Source organism: Leucoraja erinacea, chromosome 1 (genome assembly GCF_028641065.1).
Source record: "Leucoraja erinacea ecotype New England chromosome 1, Leri_hhj_1, whole genome shotgun sequence".
Classification (NCBI taxonomy): domain Eukaryota; kingdom Metazoa; phylum Chordata; class Chondrichthyes; order Rajiformes; family Rajidae; genus Leucoraja; species Leucoraja erinaceus.
Genome location: NC_073377.1, coordinates 73,475,396 through 73,493,908, shown reverse-complemented (window position 1 = coordinate 73,493,908; position 18,513 = coordinate 73,475,396). Strand labels below are relative to the sequence as shown.

Sequence of the window (18,513 nt, the reverse complement as noted above, 5' to 3'; positions counted from 1 at the left end):
TTTATTTGAGCCTTGTTTCTTTCTTTGCATTGTCACAGTTCATTTCATAGTTTTAATACTGCTTTATTCATGATTTCTGTAATTGACCCACACATTAATCACAGGATCCAGTTTAAAGTTTATCCCCATAACCCTGGCCTTACCCTCTTAGAAATATTCTCCTTCACTAATACATCTACCATTGACAGTTTCTGCAAAAAAACTAACTTGTTTGCTCTCTTTGAACTGAAACATTAAATTGGTTTCTCTTTCCGGAGACTGCAGCCCTGTTGAGTGTTTCCAGTATATTCTGGTTTTGGTATAGCTGCAACAGAGCCATTCATTAACATTGATTAGGCTTTTCTGGCTACTATTACATGTTTAAAAAAAAAGAAAAAAGAAAAACAATTATTGGCTGTAACCACGTAGCTGTATCTTCTATATCATCAAGATGGCTTAAGAAATTCTACAACAGAAGGACAAAAGAGATAGTAGAATCTAATTAAAGCATTTACCCTTAATGCTAGCTTTCCATCTTGATTCTGTAGACTTAACAAAAAATCTATAACCTCAGTTTAAAAAAATTGACCCCCATTAATAGCTCTTTCCTGGGTATCGCATTAGAGATTTTTATTGCTCTTTAAGTGAAGGAGTGTTCTGAACATCACTCTCATCTTAGCTCCAGTATAAGGTTTGCTCCATTGTTCTCAACTCCCCTCCAGTGAAAACACATACTATGTAATAATGGGGCATTTGGATAGCAGTAAAAGGATTAGTCCAAGTCAACATGGATTTATGAAAGGAAAATCATGCTTGACTAATCTTCTGGAATTTTTTGAAGATGTGACAAGTAAAATGGATGAAGGGGAGCCAGTGGATGTGGTGTATCTAGACTTTCAGAAAGCCTTTGATAAAGTCCCGCACGGGGGACTGGTGACTAAAATTAGAGCACGTGGTATTGGGGGTTAGGTGTTGACGTGGATAGAAAATTGGTTGACAGACGGGAAGCAAAGAGTAGGAGTGAACGGGTAATTTTCAGAATGGCAGGCAGGGGCGAGTGGAGTGCCGCAAGGCTCGGTGATGGGTCCGCAACTGTTTACCATATCTATTAATGATTTGGAAGAGGGAATTAGGAGCAACACTACTAGCAAATTTGCAGATGACACAAAGCTGGGTGGCAGTGTGAACTGTGAAGAGGATGTTAGGAGGTTGCAGGATGACCTGGACAGGTTGATTGAGTGGGCAGATGCGTGGCAGATGCAGTATAATATAGATAAATGCGAGGTTATCCACTTTGTTGACAAAAACAAGGGGGCAGATTATTAGCTCAATGGGGTTAGGTTAAGTAAGGGGGAGGTACAGCCAGACCTGGGTGTTCTTGTACGCCAATCACTGAAAGTTGGCGTGCAGGTACAGCAGGCAGTGAAGAAAGCTAATGGAATGTTGGCCTTCATAACAAGAGGATTTCAGTATAGGAGTAAAGAGGTTCTTCTGCAGTTGTATAGGGCTCTGGTAAGACCACATCTGGAGTATTGTGTACAGTTTTGGTCTCCTAATTTGAGGAAGGACATCCTTGTGATTGAGGCAGTGTAGTGTAGGTTCACAAGATTGATCCCTGGGATGGCGGGACTGTCATATGAGGAGAGATTGAAAAGACTAGGCTTGTATTCACTGGAGTTTAGAAGGATGAGGGGGTATCTTATAGAAACATTTAAAATTATAAAAGGACTGGACAAGCTAGATGCAGGAAAAATGTTCCCAATGTTGGGCGAGTCCAGAACCAGGGGCCACTGTCTTAAAATAAAGGGGAGGCCATTTAAGACTGAGGTGAGAAAAAACTTTTCCACCCAGAGAGCTGTGAATTTGTGGAATTCCCTGCCACAGAGGGCAGTGGAGGCCAAATCACTGGATAGATTTAAGAGAGAGTTAGATAGAGCTCTGGGGGCTAGTGGAATCAAGGGATATGGGGAGAAGGCAGGCACGGTTATTGATTGGGGACGAACAGCCATGATCACAATGGCGGTGTTGGCTCGAAGGGCCTAATAGCCTTCTCCTGCACCTATTTTTTATGTTGTTATGTACACAACCAAGAACTTTAAATAATCTTGACCTCATTAATTAAGACGGCCCTTCGTTGTCCATGCCAAAATATACCATTCTAGTCAATGCAGCATATCTTTACAATGTAAATCATTTAATCCCAGTACTTTTTCAACGAAACTTCATTGCACCCTTACCAATACAAACTTTCTGGGATAAATTGGCTAGAATCACACACGGTGGTCCCAATGGAGTATAACTGGAGCTTTGTAATTGCATTAACAAGTCCAACCCCTTCGAAAGGCCAATGAGTCTGGAATTCAAATTAACTGTGTCCTCTTAGCTGGTGATTTTATGATTCCAAAGTTAAAGAATAAACAGATGGACTTGCAGTTTATGTTACAGGGAAGAATGGATCAGGAGCTACTGCTTTTCTATATGACCAGTAGCTTTACTCAATTAATTTACTTTACTTTATTTACTTTACTCAATTAATGCAATAGCTGTGTTTGTGCTTTCATTTGACTGATATTGAAAAGTGCAAGGTAAGGAAATACAACCCTCTCGTAAAGGATTCTGCTGGGAATTATACAGATGCAATTTAAGAAATTTGGAGTTGTACAAAATAATATTACTTTGTATCATTTCTAGCAAGGAAACATTTTGATTTAAAGATTACAATAACTTTGATTTTTGTGTAATAGTGAGTGGCTAAACCTTGAAACGTTTTTGATCAAACACACTATATGAATACCAGAACCTATCAAGATATCATCTCTTGGTTGGCTCAATGAAAAATAAGTATGGTCTGATGTTAGTTTTATGCTCAATCAGAATTGCCAAAACCCAAGCATTAAAATGTTGAACAGTTTAAAAAGTAGCACATACAATTAAGTCTATCTTATTTATATGCACTAAATAGATCAAATACAAATTGAAAAGATCATAAACATGAAAGCTGCTGTGCAGTGGGAGAAGTTATGTTAAAAGCCAATGACAGTTCGAAGTTTTAATATGCATTAAATGGTTGAGTTCAAACAGCTGCTTCTGCTGTCATGCACTCTAAATAAAAAAGACAATTTATTCCATGTTTATAACCATATAAACTTTTAATATGGAACAAAGTGTGCAAAGTAGAAGCCATCATCCCAATGACAATTCCTTAAAGTTTTTAAAGGCCATGAAATGGCACTAATTATAGTACAAGCAGAATCAAGAGTCAACAATTATTTTACACACGTTTAACATGGTTACAACTTTGTTGGCATATTTATAAATTTAATTTACACCATTTTGAAAAAGCAAGCAATGCATCCCATAACTTGCGACAGCAATATAAATAATATTGCAAGTTTCCCCAAAAGCAATATTACCCACAGTTCCCTCTTGGACCACTACATCTTTTATAGCCGAGAAAGTTGGCAGTCATGTTCTCTGCCGTTTCATTTGTATGATTGCACTTAATTTGGTTTCACACGAGTCTACAAACCCAAATGTAATTTTATTTTGCTTTTGGTGGGACAACTCTCACTTGTTCCCAAATGGTTCCAACCTAGTATTGATTAGCAAGATGGAGACAGAAATTAGGTCAATCATAGACCTTAATTATGGAGTACAACATAAATCAGCATGAATACTATAATTAATAATGTCTTCCTTTAAATTAAAAAATTGCAATATCTAAATCCAAACAAAATATCCTAAGAGGTGCAAAGATGATATCAACCTTCATATTAAACAAAACAAATTTTACCTTGAATAAAATGAAACAAACATTTGACCCAGAATTATATGAATATATAGTATGCGCACCATACATCATTTGTTTGATAACATGCATTATCAAACTGCGATTCAGAAGTGATGCTGCAATAAAATAACCCTGGGATAATTTTTTTTAAAGTGCTCAAAATATCAATAAACCCTTTAAGTAGCATTACCATTCAATGGAAATTAGATGGCTTAGTGGTATCAATAACACATTTTAAATGATTAATAAATGGGCATAATGAAAATTGGTATATTGCAATGTTTTTCTTTAAATTGTTGGCAGCCATTTCCATCTGACTTCAACAGGAGTAAGAATAAAACCAAAGTCAAAAGTGGCGAATCAAACTGGACAGTAATATACAGCAATTTAAGTCAGATATTACGTGTTCAAATTATTCAAATGCACTATTATTATAGATCAAAAACATTTAAAAATAGATATTACTTTTCTTTCCCCCTAGATTTGGTTCAATGGGAATGTCAGCAACATTTATCTTGGTAAAAGGGGAACTCTCCTCACCTCACCACTCCCAGGTGTTGAAGTCTAACCACTCTTCCATAAGCAAGTTATGAATTATTTTCAGAATCTCCTGATTTAGCAACTCCGTAACTAAATATTAGGAAAACAGCAAGTGACATGTGTGTAACGTAATGGACTGAACTTCTTGTATTACGATATGCGAGAATGTAAGGTCCTTAAAAACATTCCACTATCAGAGAATTTCAACGGTAGAAGGTAACCAGTGGTTATGACAAATAACAAATAGCTACAAACCCAGCATGGGTGAAGGTCATCCCAACATCAGTTGTGAATACCAAAACCTTATTTGACAAGGTTTGCACTTTATTTCGTCACAGTTCCTTATTTGCCATATCATTAATATGGCTTATAAAATACAAAACTGAAAAATATACTTTTTAAAAATACTCACAGGGTCTTAAAATTAGGAGATACTTTAATTAATATTCAATATTCTACTGTATATAACTCCTCTGATCAGGCTCTAAGCCATTCTATGGGGGGCACATTTCCACTGGTGACAGTTTGTCCTTCATAGCTTGTAACAATCATTATCCATCTGTTAGTATTATGTTTTGTGGCTATTCATCCTCAAAGATTATTAAAGCAAAGCTTTCCCAATATTTACACATGAAACTTCATCAGTAACCCCAAATAGCAACATTGCCAAATGTAGCATCTCTGCCCCAAGTGCTAAAGTGCTTGGCCAAAATAAGTGGACAGAGCTTTGTTGACTACGAGACAAAGATTATCTCAAAAGTTTTCAATACACAATTTACCAGAGACAGTGATCCATTCAAACAAAAAATAGAGCAATATAATTAAAGAAAATATGAAAAATGAAATCAGAATTATTCTGAAGACAATGTGAACTTGCAGGGTCTTCTGTGCTTGCAAAGCAGGTTGATCTAGTCCGTAAGTTGAAGTTCAAGTTTGTTATTTTACACCCCATTTCAGATCCTACTGCTCCTAGCCTTCACTTATGCAATACTATAATACGTTTTAGGAATGTAGGAGTTTAGATTATTATCCAGATTTCCTAAACCATCCCCATCCATATCATGCATCCCACGGCAACAACACTCAAAAGAAACCGAACTGAATAAGGAATTGTGAACATGAGTTAAGAGTGTTGCTGCTCCACATACATAACATACTAGCCTTTCAACCCGAAGATAAACTCACATAAAAATCAAATGCATCGTTCACGGATGTCCACAATTATATAAATGAAGAAAGACATTTCAATTGAATGTATGCATTTTAAAGCCTAATTCAAGCATTGTTTTCTTAAGTGCAAAGATATTTGTGTCATAAAATGCAATCAGATCAGAGACGCAGCAAACATTTTGTCCAATGTAGCAGGTACTGCTACACAATGACTTTGAATCTAGTGTGCAATAAACGCTCAGGTCCTTATCGAATGTTAGGGGAGAAACATTATGATAGAGATGTCTTCCCTTGGAACTCAGATTAAGACAAAATAGATTGCCTTCCAATTGAACATTACAAATTGGCATACAAATTCAGAACAGCATTGGCACTGGAAATGTAGAGAAGTCAGTAGTGCATCCTTGAAATTGATGGATGCTACTGTACATTTAAATAATACATATACGCAGTATAGGTTGGCACTGGTATACATCATACAGTATCCTGAATACCAGAACATTTAAATGAAATATACTGATAAGCCAAAAAGTGTGTGGAATATACTGCACTGTGCAGAAAGTAAGAATTTCCAAAGGTCTGCATTTTACAGGAATGGGATTTTAAAACAACTATTTCAAGCAAGTTACAGATAAAATCTAATGGCATCAAAAATCTGAAAGGAGGAGTCACTGTAACAATGCTCAAGCCATCTCTGTCTAATTATCACCCCAAAACTGGCATGAAAAGTTATTATAATCTTATTAGGGCAAATTAACAATGATAAGGATATCCTGCTAGCGTTGTACCCCAATATAAAGTACAGTGACAGATGTAATATTGAAGATATCCCACTCTCCCACACTTCTCATGGACAACATCTGTTCATAACATCACTAGCAGAGGCCTACCATAGGGATACTCATCTTTCCCCAAATTCTTTTAAAAGGAATGTTTTCATTTGTCTAAAATAGAAGAGTTTTGTTTTTTTTAAGTACTGCAATTAACTCTTCAACTATTATAGGTACTATATTGGGAATAGTGATTTTTTATGAAAATATCAGTAAAATATACATCAGTAAACTAACAGTTTTGGCAATTATTCAGGCCACAGTTATTGGTTTGGTCAGCTGGTTTCTTAGCTGGTAATTGTAAGAAATTCATATCCATAAAGCTAATCCACAGGAGGAGAAGGAGGTTCTGGCCTTGGATTCTGGAAAACAAATTGAATGGCATTACAAATCATAAATAATATTATATATTTTCACAATGTGCTCTCAGTATTCAAATGGCTTCATAAATACATAAGAGGGCACGTCAATGAGTGGAATAAACGGATCCACCTTATCCTGTTCATGTACCATCCTAGAACAAAAATACAAAGTAACATTTCACAGTTCAACAACAGAGTAAACAAAAGACATGTTTAAACAAAGGAAACCATTGCACATGGTTGACGTTGCAAAGATAAAATCCAGCTTTTCTTATAGCTAACAAATGAGTTAAATAAGAATGAAAAAGGAGACAAGACCACCATAGATTACAATGCTTTGAAGAATGAGCAATATAATTGATTAAAATACAGTGTATATTATCCAGCAGTCTGTCTATGCCAAACAAATAATGATAAATCGCCCCTGGATCCTCTCCAGAGCAATTGCACCCTTTCTACAATATGTCATAATCTTCCAGCATGGAATCAGGTCCTTCATCCCAACTTGTCCATGCAGATCAAGGTGCGCCATTTAAACTAGTCCCATTTATCCACATTTGACCCATATCCCTTTAAACCTGAAGAAGGGTTTCGGCCCGAAACGTTGCCTATCTCCTTCGCTCCATAGATGCTGCTGCACCCGCTGAGTTTCTCCAGCATTTGTGTGTACCTTCCCTTTAAACCATGTGTGTGTCAGTGTGTGTGTGTAAGGGTGCGTGTAAGGGTGCGTGTGAGAGTGTGTGTCAGAGAAGCGGCGACAACACCCGGAGTGAGCGGAGACTTGGCGATGTCCGGGAAGCATTTCCCTGCCCCCCCCCCCCCCCAGGAATGCGGGCCGGTCCAGATGCTCTGTGTCCAGCTGGGAGTCCGGAGGAGGTGAGGGACAGTGGCCTGGGGGTCAGGCATCGGAGTGGAGCCTTAGCCTGAGATTCATCCCCGCGGCTCCGGAGGCGGCACTGACGCCCCCACTCACCCGGTCCGCTCCTGGCTCCGGGCCGGGGTTAAAACTCCATGGGGTGTGGACAGAGTGGCCGCCGGACACAGAGCCGCTGGAGGTGAGGGTGGGAGGTGTGAGCGGTCACGGTGTCTCGGGGGGGGGGGGGGGGGGCGATGCTGGGGGGGGGGGTCGATGCTGGGACCACCGCCGTGTCTCACCTATCACACCATCTGTACGGGAATGTGAATGTGGGTGAGCAATGGACAAAAATGCTGGAGAAATACTTGAGTCTGAAAAAGGGAAAACTCAGACATAGATGCTGCCTCACCCGCTAAGTTTCTCCTGTATTTTTGTCTACATTGCAATATAAAATAGTGTGCGATGGGCTTAAGCCAATCAAATTGCTTGTTCTTTATGGGAAACCCACCGACAGAAAACTATTCTCATTGTTGATTGTGGAGTGTGACTTTATTTATTTATTTATTTAAAAAATATATTTTTTTGAGCGTGAGAACTTCTGTCATCAGCGTGAGAGCGTGAGAAATTCATGAAATGCGTGAGTCTCACACTCAATGCGTGAGAGTTGGCAGCCCTGATAACATTCCACTGTTTACTTTCCTGTCTGAGCATCTAAATCTTGGTTATCTCTAGACTTGAGTATTTCAACATAATTGTGTTCAAGGCTTTCATTCTAACTTCCATAAATCCCAAATCACTCACAACCTGTGCCAGTATATCCCAATATGCAAAAAGTTCCAGTGCCTCAATGCTTGCTGGCCTATGACAGATTCCAGTTAAGTTATGCCTTTTCTTTTTTTCCACTTAAGTTTTTATTGATTATTCACAGATATATACAAAACAGTGCAACACCATCACCATAAATAAATAAAATAAATTAAAAAAATTAAAAAAGGGATAAGGTTATGCCTTTTCAATTACTCACCTGCTTTTTCTACAGAGTGTTCTATGATATCCAATATTTTCCATTTCTGTCCTCTAATACCCAATTGTATGTCTTAAACTGTCAAGGTCAGCAATATATTTCCTAACCATGTTGCCTCATTATAACTGATTAGTATGGCAAAATGATTTAAGAATAAGAGTTGTGACTGGAATTCTCAGCCTCAGAGGGCGGTGGAGGCTGGTTCTCTGGATGCTTTCAAGAGAAAGTTAGATAGAGCTCTTAGAGATAGCGGAGTTAAGGGATATGAAGAGAAGGTAGGAACGATGTACTGATTGTGGATGATCAGCCATGATCACATGAATGGCTCGAAGGGCCGAATGGCCTACTCCTGCACCTATTGTTTATTGTCTAATGCTTTGCCAAGATGACAAGAAATTGCATAGTGTTCTCAGACTCTTGAACTGACTTCTCATGTTAAGGATGTATTCATGATCCCAATCTACTTCATTATGGTTCCTGTGTGATCTACTCGGACAGTGCGCAAAACAAAGATTTTCAACTATATTTTGGTAAATGTGACAATAATAAACCAATGCCAATTTTCTCCAAGATCCTCCTTAATACTCCCCTACATGAAAAAACTAGGAGAGCTAAGCCAACATCTCCCTATGTGGAGAGTCTCCTCCATGGCCACAGCGAGCAGCACCGGAAATTGGAGGAACAGCACCTCATATTCCGTTTGGGGAGTCTGCACCCCGGGGGCATGAACATCGAATTCTCCCAATTTTGTTAGTCCTTGCTGTCTCCTCCCCTTCCTCAGCCCCCCTGCTGTCTCCTCCCATCCCCCAGCCTTCTGGCTACTCCTCCTTTTCCCTTTCTTGTCCCCACCCACCCCCGCCCCCGATCAGTCTGAAGAAGGGTTTCGGTCCGACACGTTGTCTATTTCCTTCGCTCCATAGATGCTGCTGCACCCGCTGAGTTTCTCCAGCTTTTTTGTGTAACCTTCTCCCTATGTGGATTTGTGTTATGTTATTTTGATAATATTTTGATTAGACTATTAACAGTTGATTACATTAACAATGCTGCATAAGTGTAAGTTGCATTTTACTTCTGATAAACAATGCAGCCAATTTTTCAGTCCTATCTTTAATAGAAAATCTTGTTGGCAAAGGACAAATAATCAGCACTGTAATGGGGCAGCTTTGTCTGAAGCATAGCTATTGAATAACAAACATGGGTTTAAAACATCAGACATATTCAGAACAATAACGACAGCTAATGTCATTGTGAATTTAGTTAACTCAGAATAATTCAGAAGGCATGCAAATTTTGTTGTTATGCAAGTCAGCCAACTTACATTGTGCGGCCCTTGTGATTTTCCACCCGTTCGATATCCTCTCAGGCTAGCAGGTCTCATCAGGAACAACACAAGTGCAATGACCATCCAAGCCATCATAATCATAGAAATTGTCATTCCATTATCATTGACAGTGTTTGGTCCAGGCACTGAAGAGAAAGAATGAATATTGAAATTACTGTTCAGATGGATGTCGTGGGGCTTCTCAACCTAACCTGTTCCCTGGCAAATATATAGGGTCAGGTGCAACATTGATTTTACACACCCTTCTATATATTACTTCTAAATGACAAAGAAAAATGGGCTGCTTTCTACACAAGTCCCTAGTGCACTCAAGACAGTTCATAGTTTAGTTGGAGTTTAATAGTGTCCTTTAGCCTGATGGTTTTGAGTTTAGAGATACAGCATGGAAACAGGTCCTTTGGCTCACTGAGTCCACACCGACCAGGGAACACGAGTACTACATTATCCACTTTTGCATCCTAACACTAGGGGCAATTTACAGAAGCCAATTAACCTACAAACCTGCATGTCTTTGGGATGTTCGAGGAAACCGGAGCACTCGGAGGAAACCCACATTGTCACAGGGAGAACATACAAATTCCACACAGACAGCGCCTGAAGTCAGGATCGAACCCAGGTATCTGGCTCTATGAGGCAGCAGCTCTACTGTTGCGCCACTGTGCCGCTCCAGGGACGGTTGATGGGAAGAAGTTGTTCCTCAACCCAGAGGTCACAGTTTCTAGACTCCTATACCTTCTTCCCAATGGCAGGAGAGGAAATGAGGCGTAGTGTGGGTTCTTGATGATGTTGTCAGCCTTTTTGAGGCATTGCCTCCTATAAATCGCTTCAATGGTGGGGAAGTCAGTACCCGCAGTGGACCAGGCAGTGTTCATCGATTTTGTAATCTACTTTGTTCCTGGGTGTTTGAATTGCCGAACTAGGCTGTGATGCAATCAGTTAATATGCTCTCTACTGCTGTTCCCCTGTAGAAGTTCAAGAGAGTCTTCGTTAACATACCAAATCTTCTCAATCTTCAAAGGAAGTAGAGGTGTTGATAGGGTTTCTTTATGATCGCATCAAAGTGCTGGGCTCAGGATTGATCTTCAAAGATATGCACGCTCAGGAACTTGAAGTTGTTGACTCTCTCCACCGATCCGTCGACGAGGACAGATTCGTGGATCCTCTTAAAAAGTCAATCAGCTCATTGGTTTTACTGATGTTGAAAGCAAGATTGTTGATCTGGCACCATTCAATCAGACTATCGACCTCTCTTCTACAATCTGACTGATAATTTGTCCAACAACAGAGGTGTCGCAGCAAATTTAAAAATGGAGTTGGAACTGTGTCTGGCTACATAGTCATATGTATAGAGTCAAGCAGGGCACTGAGCACACAGGCTTGATGTGGCCTTGTGCAGATGGTATTGAGGAGGAAGCATTGCTAATTTGTATCGATTGTGTTCTGTCAATGAAAAAGACAAGGATCTAATTGCCAAAGGATGTTCAGAGACGCAGTGCTCTGAGCTTAGTAACAAATTTGGAGAGCATGACGGTGTTGAACACTGAGTTATAAGAGGATCCCTGGTTTCATAAACCTCTAGTGTAAAGTGCTGCTGCAAACCACTCCTCCTAACTAATTGGCTAAGCAATCCTTAGGGTAAAAAAGGAAAAATGTTCTGAAGTAACTCAGCGGGTCAGAGAGCATCTCTGGAGGTAGGTGCTGTTTTGGGATGGGACCCTTCTTTAGATATCAGTTGTTCTTCTCTCAATCGTTTTCTGACCTATTTGCTTCTTCAAGCAAAATAACCACAGACAAAAAGCTGGACAAAGTTCCTGCATCTGAAGCGTGTGAGAAATAAAAAAGATGATTCCAATTAGCAAAAGAATAGAGGTGCTAAAAATGGTAAACGCTCACCATTTCCTGGAGTGTCCATCCATTGTCATTCCATTTTTCATACTTCAAGACAATAACCAATTGACCATGCTCCAGGTAAGTTCTAACTTTATACATGGTTACTGGGCAGGACAAAACCTAAATTCGACTTCAGAATAATCAGAGGTAAACTCAGGTTTGAGTCCAGGATAACCTGGGATAATGCCAGATTACACCAATGTGCCACCTACCCTTCAGTAGTTAAGGTGCATTGACTCATGTTGGCTTGGAGAGGATGTCCAATGACATAGGAGCCAAAAGATTCCACTGGGTTACTGAGATACTGAGTTCCGTTAAGACCTTGGCATTATAATGGAGGCCCCTAAAAGATGAATTGGAAGGCAACTGGAAAATAGATCATGGGCACCATCAACTCTTTGCCTGTCTTCCATAAGTTCATTAGTTCATAAGTGATAGGAGCAGAATTAGGACATTTGGCCCATCAAGTCTACCCCACCATTCAATAATGGCTGATCTATTTTCCCCTCATAACCCCATTCTGCTCATAACCCCCAACATTTCCAATAGGAAATCCCTGCAAGTGCTGATAATTGTGATGGTATCCAATAGTAGGGTTTTGGAAACCTGACCCAATATTACTCGAGTTGGCACATGATAATCAATATGCTCTGTACAAAACAACAACTGTATCTCATACTAGGAATTTCATTACACACTGCACCTAAAATTACTTTCTACACCTGTAGTATTTTTCAGACTAATGCCTTACTAATGCCTAATCAATGTAACATCCACCATCCTTTCCTCATCAATCACCTTTGACATGACCCGCCGCAGACAAAGCTATGCTGACTCTCCACGATGAGCCCATTCTGTTCCAAATGTAAGTAAATGGGCAGCATGGCTGGTAGAGCTGCTGCTTCACAGCACCAGACACCCGGGTTCAATCCTGACCTTGGGTGCTATTTGTGTGGAGTTTGCATACTCTCCCGTGACAGTCAGGTTTTTCTCTGGGTGCTCTGGTTTCATCCCAAAGATGTGTGGGTTTCTAGTGTAATTGACCACTGTAATGTGCCCTTAGTATTTAGGGAGTGTATGCGGAAATGGAACATAGAACTAATATGGATGGGTGATTGTTGGTCGTCGTGGTCTTGGTGGGTTGAAGGACCTGTTTTCATGCTGTATCTCTAAAACAGAAACTTAAATCTAAATTATATCCCAAAGAATCCTCTCTAATAGCTTTTCAACCACTGTGTTAGGCCTTCTTTGCCACACTATCTACCAACGACACCACTTGCACTTGTGCTCCTATATTCCTTGGCTCTACAGGAATCCACAGGGCCCTACCATCAACTGTGAAGATCCTGCCCTGGTTTGACTTCTCAAAATGCAAAACCCAACACTTACCAGAATTAAACTCCTGCTTTCCCAATTTTCATTTCAATTTCACTTCTACACTTGCCATACACTTACATGCTCTCTACTGCACCAAGCAGAGTGTTAAGCAGAAAACTTCCTTATGTAATTGTCTATTTATCATGTCATGCATGGGGCTGTAGAATTAGCAGCCTCACCTTTTCTTTGTCATGACATGTTTACCCCGATATCTCCCATTTCACTGAGACAGTTATATTCAAGTTGATGTTTCCAGTCGATTTTTGACAAATCAGTTAAATAAAACTAGCTTTACCCCCAATTTACTGCATTTACTCCTATACATCCTTTATCCAGAATAGTGCTAAATCTGTGAATTACAATCACCATCAGAAAAATGCTGTTCCGCTAGCATCCGTCCATCTGCCCAGCTTCTTCATTGAAAATAAAATTGTGAAATGCTGACACTATATTTTATACTGATAAAAAATGTTCTCCTGGTTGAAATCTAGAAATCTGTTACCTCTATGCCCCTGTGAATCCCTATCCTTATTCACACGGATTGTTTCCAAGATACTATTAGAATAATTGAAATCCTCCATTATTACGTTTAGTTTAGTTTAGAGATAGTGTGGAAACAGGCCCTTTAGCCCACTTAATCCACACCGACCAGCGATCCCCGTACATTAACACTATCCTACACACACTTGGGACAATTTTGACATTTATACCAATCCAATTAACCTATGAACCTGTATGTCTTTGGAGTGTGGGAGGAAACCGAAGTTCTCGGAGAAAACACACACAGGTCATGGGGCATTGATTGCAAGTTTTAATGCCCAGATGTACAGTATCATCTTGTGCTCCAATCAAAGCAGGAGGTTTCCACACGTAAAAGTCATTCAAAGAACTATCCAACTTTAATATTATTATTTTTTAACAAATAAAATGATTGTTCAATGAAATGGAAGTGTATGTAGAAAATACGGTATGGATTATTATATTTAAAAAATGTTTTTAACCAGATAAATCTGTTTCCCACCCTCCCAAGAACAGAACCCTCATAATCTGGGAGCTGCCTATATGCAGTAGGAAAGAGAAGATTACCAATTTACACAATTTGACCGAATGATCAATTTAAACTAAAACAGAACTTACATTCCTGCAGACACTCATTGTCTGTGCAGTATGATTGTGATTGCCGTAGCTGAAAAAGAGAAAAGGGAGAAAGTGTGATTCTCTATTTTGTGAAAGGCAACAACTTAGCCGAGTATCTTTTATCAGACTGAGGCAGAGAATAGGTTAGTTTCACTGTCATGATGGAAACATTTCTCCATTAGTCGGAAGGTTCCCAACCCAAAACAATCCAGCAATTTGCTTTTTTCCCCCACTCAAGATTCCAGCATCTACATACTCTTGTGTTTTCAACTCAGTCAAGCAGATTATTTGCACTCCTTTCTAATGCAGGTAACCCAGGCCTATATTCAAAAAACAACTGCAGCTTAATATAATGACTGCTGTAATAGGAATGAAGGTTCCTACAATTTTACAATCTCAGATCTTCTGGAGTGCGAAAAGGCCACTGAATGTCATCTTTTAGATCATCATTCCCATTCCCAAGATCAGGTCCAAACCTCCAGAGTGGTGGAGGCTCAGATTAAATGTTGAAGAATTATTTCAGGAAGTTATCTTTTTTTGGTGGAAAGCTGGTTGATACTGCTTGAGAACAACCTGTCTTCGTTGGCATTTTGATTCGAACACTGGACTCCATGTGAATTTTTTCTGTCTACAAATAGGCGCTGCGAGCAGGGTCCATCTGGGACGCTGGACTAACAGAACACTGAGAGTCTGAGAAGATGACAACCGGGGACCAAATCAACACAGCCTAGCGCACCCGTCCATTCGTGCCACCTCTGCCTTGGTCGCGGCCAAGTTCGTCTGGCATGGGTTGAGGAAGCAGGTCGCAGCATGGGCCCGTTCCTGCATCCCATGCCAGACTTCCAATGTGCAGAGACATGAGCGCCCGCGTGTGCAGGATTTCGCTGTCCCGGGCGGCAGGTTCCTGCACATCCATGTCGACCTGGTGGGTCCCTTGCCGTGTTCGCGCGGGGCTACTCGCCTACTGACTACCGTGGACAGGTTTACCAGGTGGGCGGAGGCGATACCGTTAACAGATATCTCCGCTGAGGCGTGCGCGAGGGCCATCGTCTCGAATTGGATCGCTCGTTTCGGGGTTCCCTCCGATATCACTACTGATCGTGGGGCCCAGTTCACGTCCTCCCTGTGATGCGGTATGGTGCAGCCGTATGGCGCAAAGCTGCACCAGACCACCGCGTATCACCCAGAGTCCAACGGTTTGGCTGAGCATTTCCGCAGGCACCTCAAGTCAGCGTTGAAAGCTCGGCTCACCGGCCCTGATTGGGTCCTCCTAGGCATCAGGACAACGCCCACGGAGGACCTCAATGCCTCCTCGGCCGAGTTGGTTTACGGCTTGGTTTGCAAGTACCTGGGAATTTCCTGCTCGATCAGGAGATCCCGGCTTCGGCGGTGTTAGCTGACCTTCACGAGCGGGCGCGCGCTTTGGTCCCAGTTCCCACTTCCCGACACGGGTCGTCCGCGGTGCATGTGCCTACTATGTTACGGGATTGTGCTTATGGTTTCCTTCGTAGGGATGCTCATCCCTCGCCGTTACAGCAGGTGTACGAGGGTCCGTACAGGGTGCTGAGGACTGGTGCCTTGACGTTTACGTTGGACATGGGTGGCAAGGAGGAGTTTGTTTCCGTGAGCCGCCTTAAGCCAGCACACATCAACGATGATAGCCCAGTGACGGTGGCCACTCCGCGGCATAGAGGCCGTCCACCGGCCGTTTTGCCGCCCTCTGCACCTGTCAAGTCAAGTCAAGTCAAGTCAAGTTTATTTGTCACATACACATACGAGATGTGCAGTGAAATGAAAGTGGCAATGCTCGCGGACTTTTGTGCAAAAGACAAACAACAAAACAAATTATAAACACAATCATAACACACATATTCTTTTACATAATAAATAATGGAAGGAAAAACGTTCAGTAGAGTTAGTCCCTGGTGAGATAGGCGTTTACAGTCAGAATTGCCTCTGGGAAGAAACTGCTTCTCAACCTCTCCGTTCTCACCGCATGGCAACGGAGGCGTTTGCCTGACCGTAGCAGCTGGAACAGTCCGTTGCAGGGGTGGAAGGGGTCTCCCATGATTTTATTTGCTCTGGAGTTGCACCTCCTGTTGTATAGTTCCCGCAGGGGGGTGAGTGAAGTTCCCATAGTGCGTTTGGCCGAACGCACTACTCTCTGCAGAGCCTTCTTGTCCTTGGCAGAGCAATTCCCGAACCAGATGGTAATGTTCCCGGACAAGATGCTTTCCACCGCCGCTTCGTAGAAGCACTGGAGGATCCTCGGAGACACTCTGAATTTCCTCAATTGCCTGAGGTGGTAAAGGCGCTGCCTTGCCTTACTCACGAGTGCTGAGGCGTGTGATGCCCATGTCATATCCTCAGAGATGTGGACTCCCAGATATTTAAAACAGTTCACCCTATCCACAGGATCCCCATTTATCCTCAATGGAGTGTATGTCCTCGGATGATGCGCCCTCCTAAAGTCCATGATCAGCTCCTTTGTTTTTTTTTGATGTTCAAGAGGAGGCTGTTATCCTGGCACCAGAGTGCTAGATCAGCCACCTCCTCCCGGTAGGCCTTCTCATCGTTGTCTGAGATCAGGCCCACCACCACAGTGTCATCAGCAAACCTAATTATTGAATTGGAGCTGAACCTAGCCACACAGTCATGTGTGTACAGGGAGTACAATAGGGGGCTGAGGACGCAACCCTGGGGCGATCCTGTGCTCAGGGTGAGGGACTCCGATGTATTCCCCCGGTTATGTTTCTCCCCGGTCCTCTCTGTTACGCCCATCCCTCGTTCGCATTCTTCGCGTCCCTCCGGTTCTGTTATGCCGGCCCCTACCGTTACGCTCGCTCCGCAACCTCGGACTACGCGTTCTGGTCGAACCGACCGGTTACCCGTGCGTTTCCGTACCGCGGATTCTGGGGGGGTGACCATGTAGCGGCGCCTGATGGCGCATGAAAGTATCGAACCCGGCGTTCGGAAGCCGCGGTCACGTGACTCGGGAGGGGATGCTTGTTTTCGCGCGGTTTTGCTTTCACGCGGCAGTTCAGCAACTGACCACCATTGTGGCCAGACGTATCAAGAGAGCCTGTGTACTGAAGAGTGAATTTCTGAATAAAAGTTCAGTTGTCGTTCTTGCGACCCCCAAAAGTTACTGGTTAATGACAAGACCCATACAATTCTGGTTGCAATTGCCAGTGTAAGAAGAGAAGATGGGTCGTGGCAGGTAAGATAGTTGAGGAGAGCGAAAATGAGAGGCAAGCTATGTCCCAAACCGTAACCCACGACTGCCAAAGAGCCAGACAGTGAACATAGGTTATGTGGCCATCCTCTACATTGTTTTATAGCTACGTGGCATAACTACATTGTTTTATAGCTACGTGGCATAACTACATCGTTTTATAGCTACGTGTGCCATGAAATACATTTGCAAACAAACACCCTTATAATTAAGCAATACTATATCAATCCTAAAAGTTGCTTTTGCTAACAAAAATATTTATTTTTCCCAGAAGTTTAAAATATGTCACTCAAGACCTTTGATAACTGATTTTAAGTTTCAGAGTTCCTTTGAAAAACGTGTTTTAATGTAAATCATAGTGCTTCCTATAAAATACCAATAAGAGCTCAATTTAAATGATGGGCTGGTGCAAATGGCAGTGCAGCATTTTATTTACATTCAGCCCTAACATTAGTAGCAGAATACTCAACGTTCTAGCTGTCGTTGGATGCTTGAATTAAAATGTCAGTCAGCCTGTCTCTGCAGGGTTGAGATAAAGCTGCAAGATGTATTTAAAGTTCCTACTTTCCTTGTAGATAATCTCAATCATACTGGAGAACAGCGTGTGTGTAGTGGACAGACAGAACAGCATGCCAGACAGGAGGCGGGAGAATGGCCTGTGATATTGCCCCGATGTCTCAAACAAAAGCCTCTAAAATTATACAATTGGTCCACAGTTAAAGTCCTAAATTGGTGCAAAGCCAATTTTTATGGCAGGTACTGTTAAAAGCAAGAGAGTGGGAATTCGGGACCAACCTGTTCCTGTTAGAGCGACGGGCAAAGTTGACAGGAGTAGGGAACCATGGATGACAAGAGATTGAAGCTCTGGTAAGGAAAGGAGGAAACATCATTCTGGAATTTAACTCTGACATATGTATGTTGATGCATTTTGATAAGACAAAGCTGGCCAGGAGTTACACTGCAAATCATAGGACCCTGGTG

General features: G+C 41.6%; 2 protein-coding genes across 2 annotated transcripts in view; both read right to left on the bottom strand.

Annotated features, from left to right (window-relative positions):
* Positions 1-18,513, bottom strand: part of rpl9 (ribosomal protein L9) — a 192,476-nt gene that overhangs the window by 96,632 nt on the left and 77,331 nt on the right. The gene's annotated exons all lie outside the window — the stretch shown is intronic.
* smim14 (small integral membrane protein 14) overlaps positions 3,099-18,513 on the bottom strand; it is a 33,412-nt gene continuing 17,997 nt past the window's right edge. The window contains exons 3-5 of the mRNA XM_055637504.1: positions 14,298-14,346; positions 9,870-10,018; positions 3,099-6,671 (exon numbers count right to left, since the gene is read on the bottom strand). Coding sequence (XP_055493479.1) covers positions 6,633-6,671; positions 9,870-10,018; positions 14,298-14,346 — 237 coding nt within the window. The 3' untranslated portion in view covers positions 3,099-6,632. The remainder of the gene's footprint in view (positions 6,672-9,869; positions 10,019-14,297; positions 14,347-18,513) is intronic.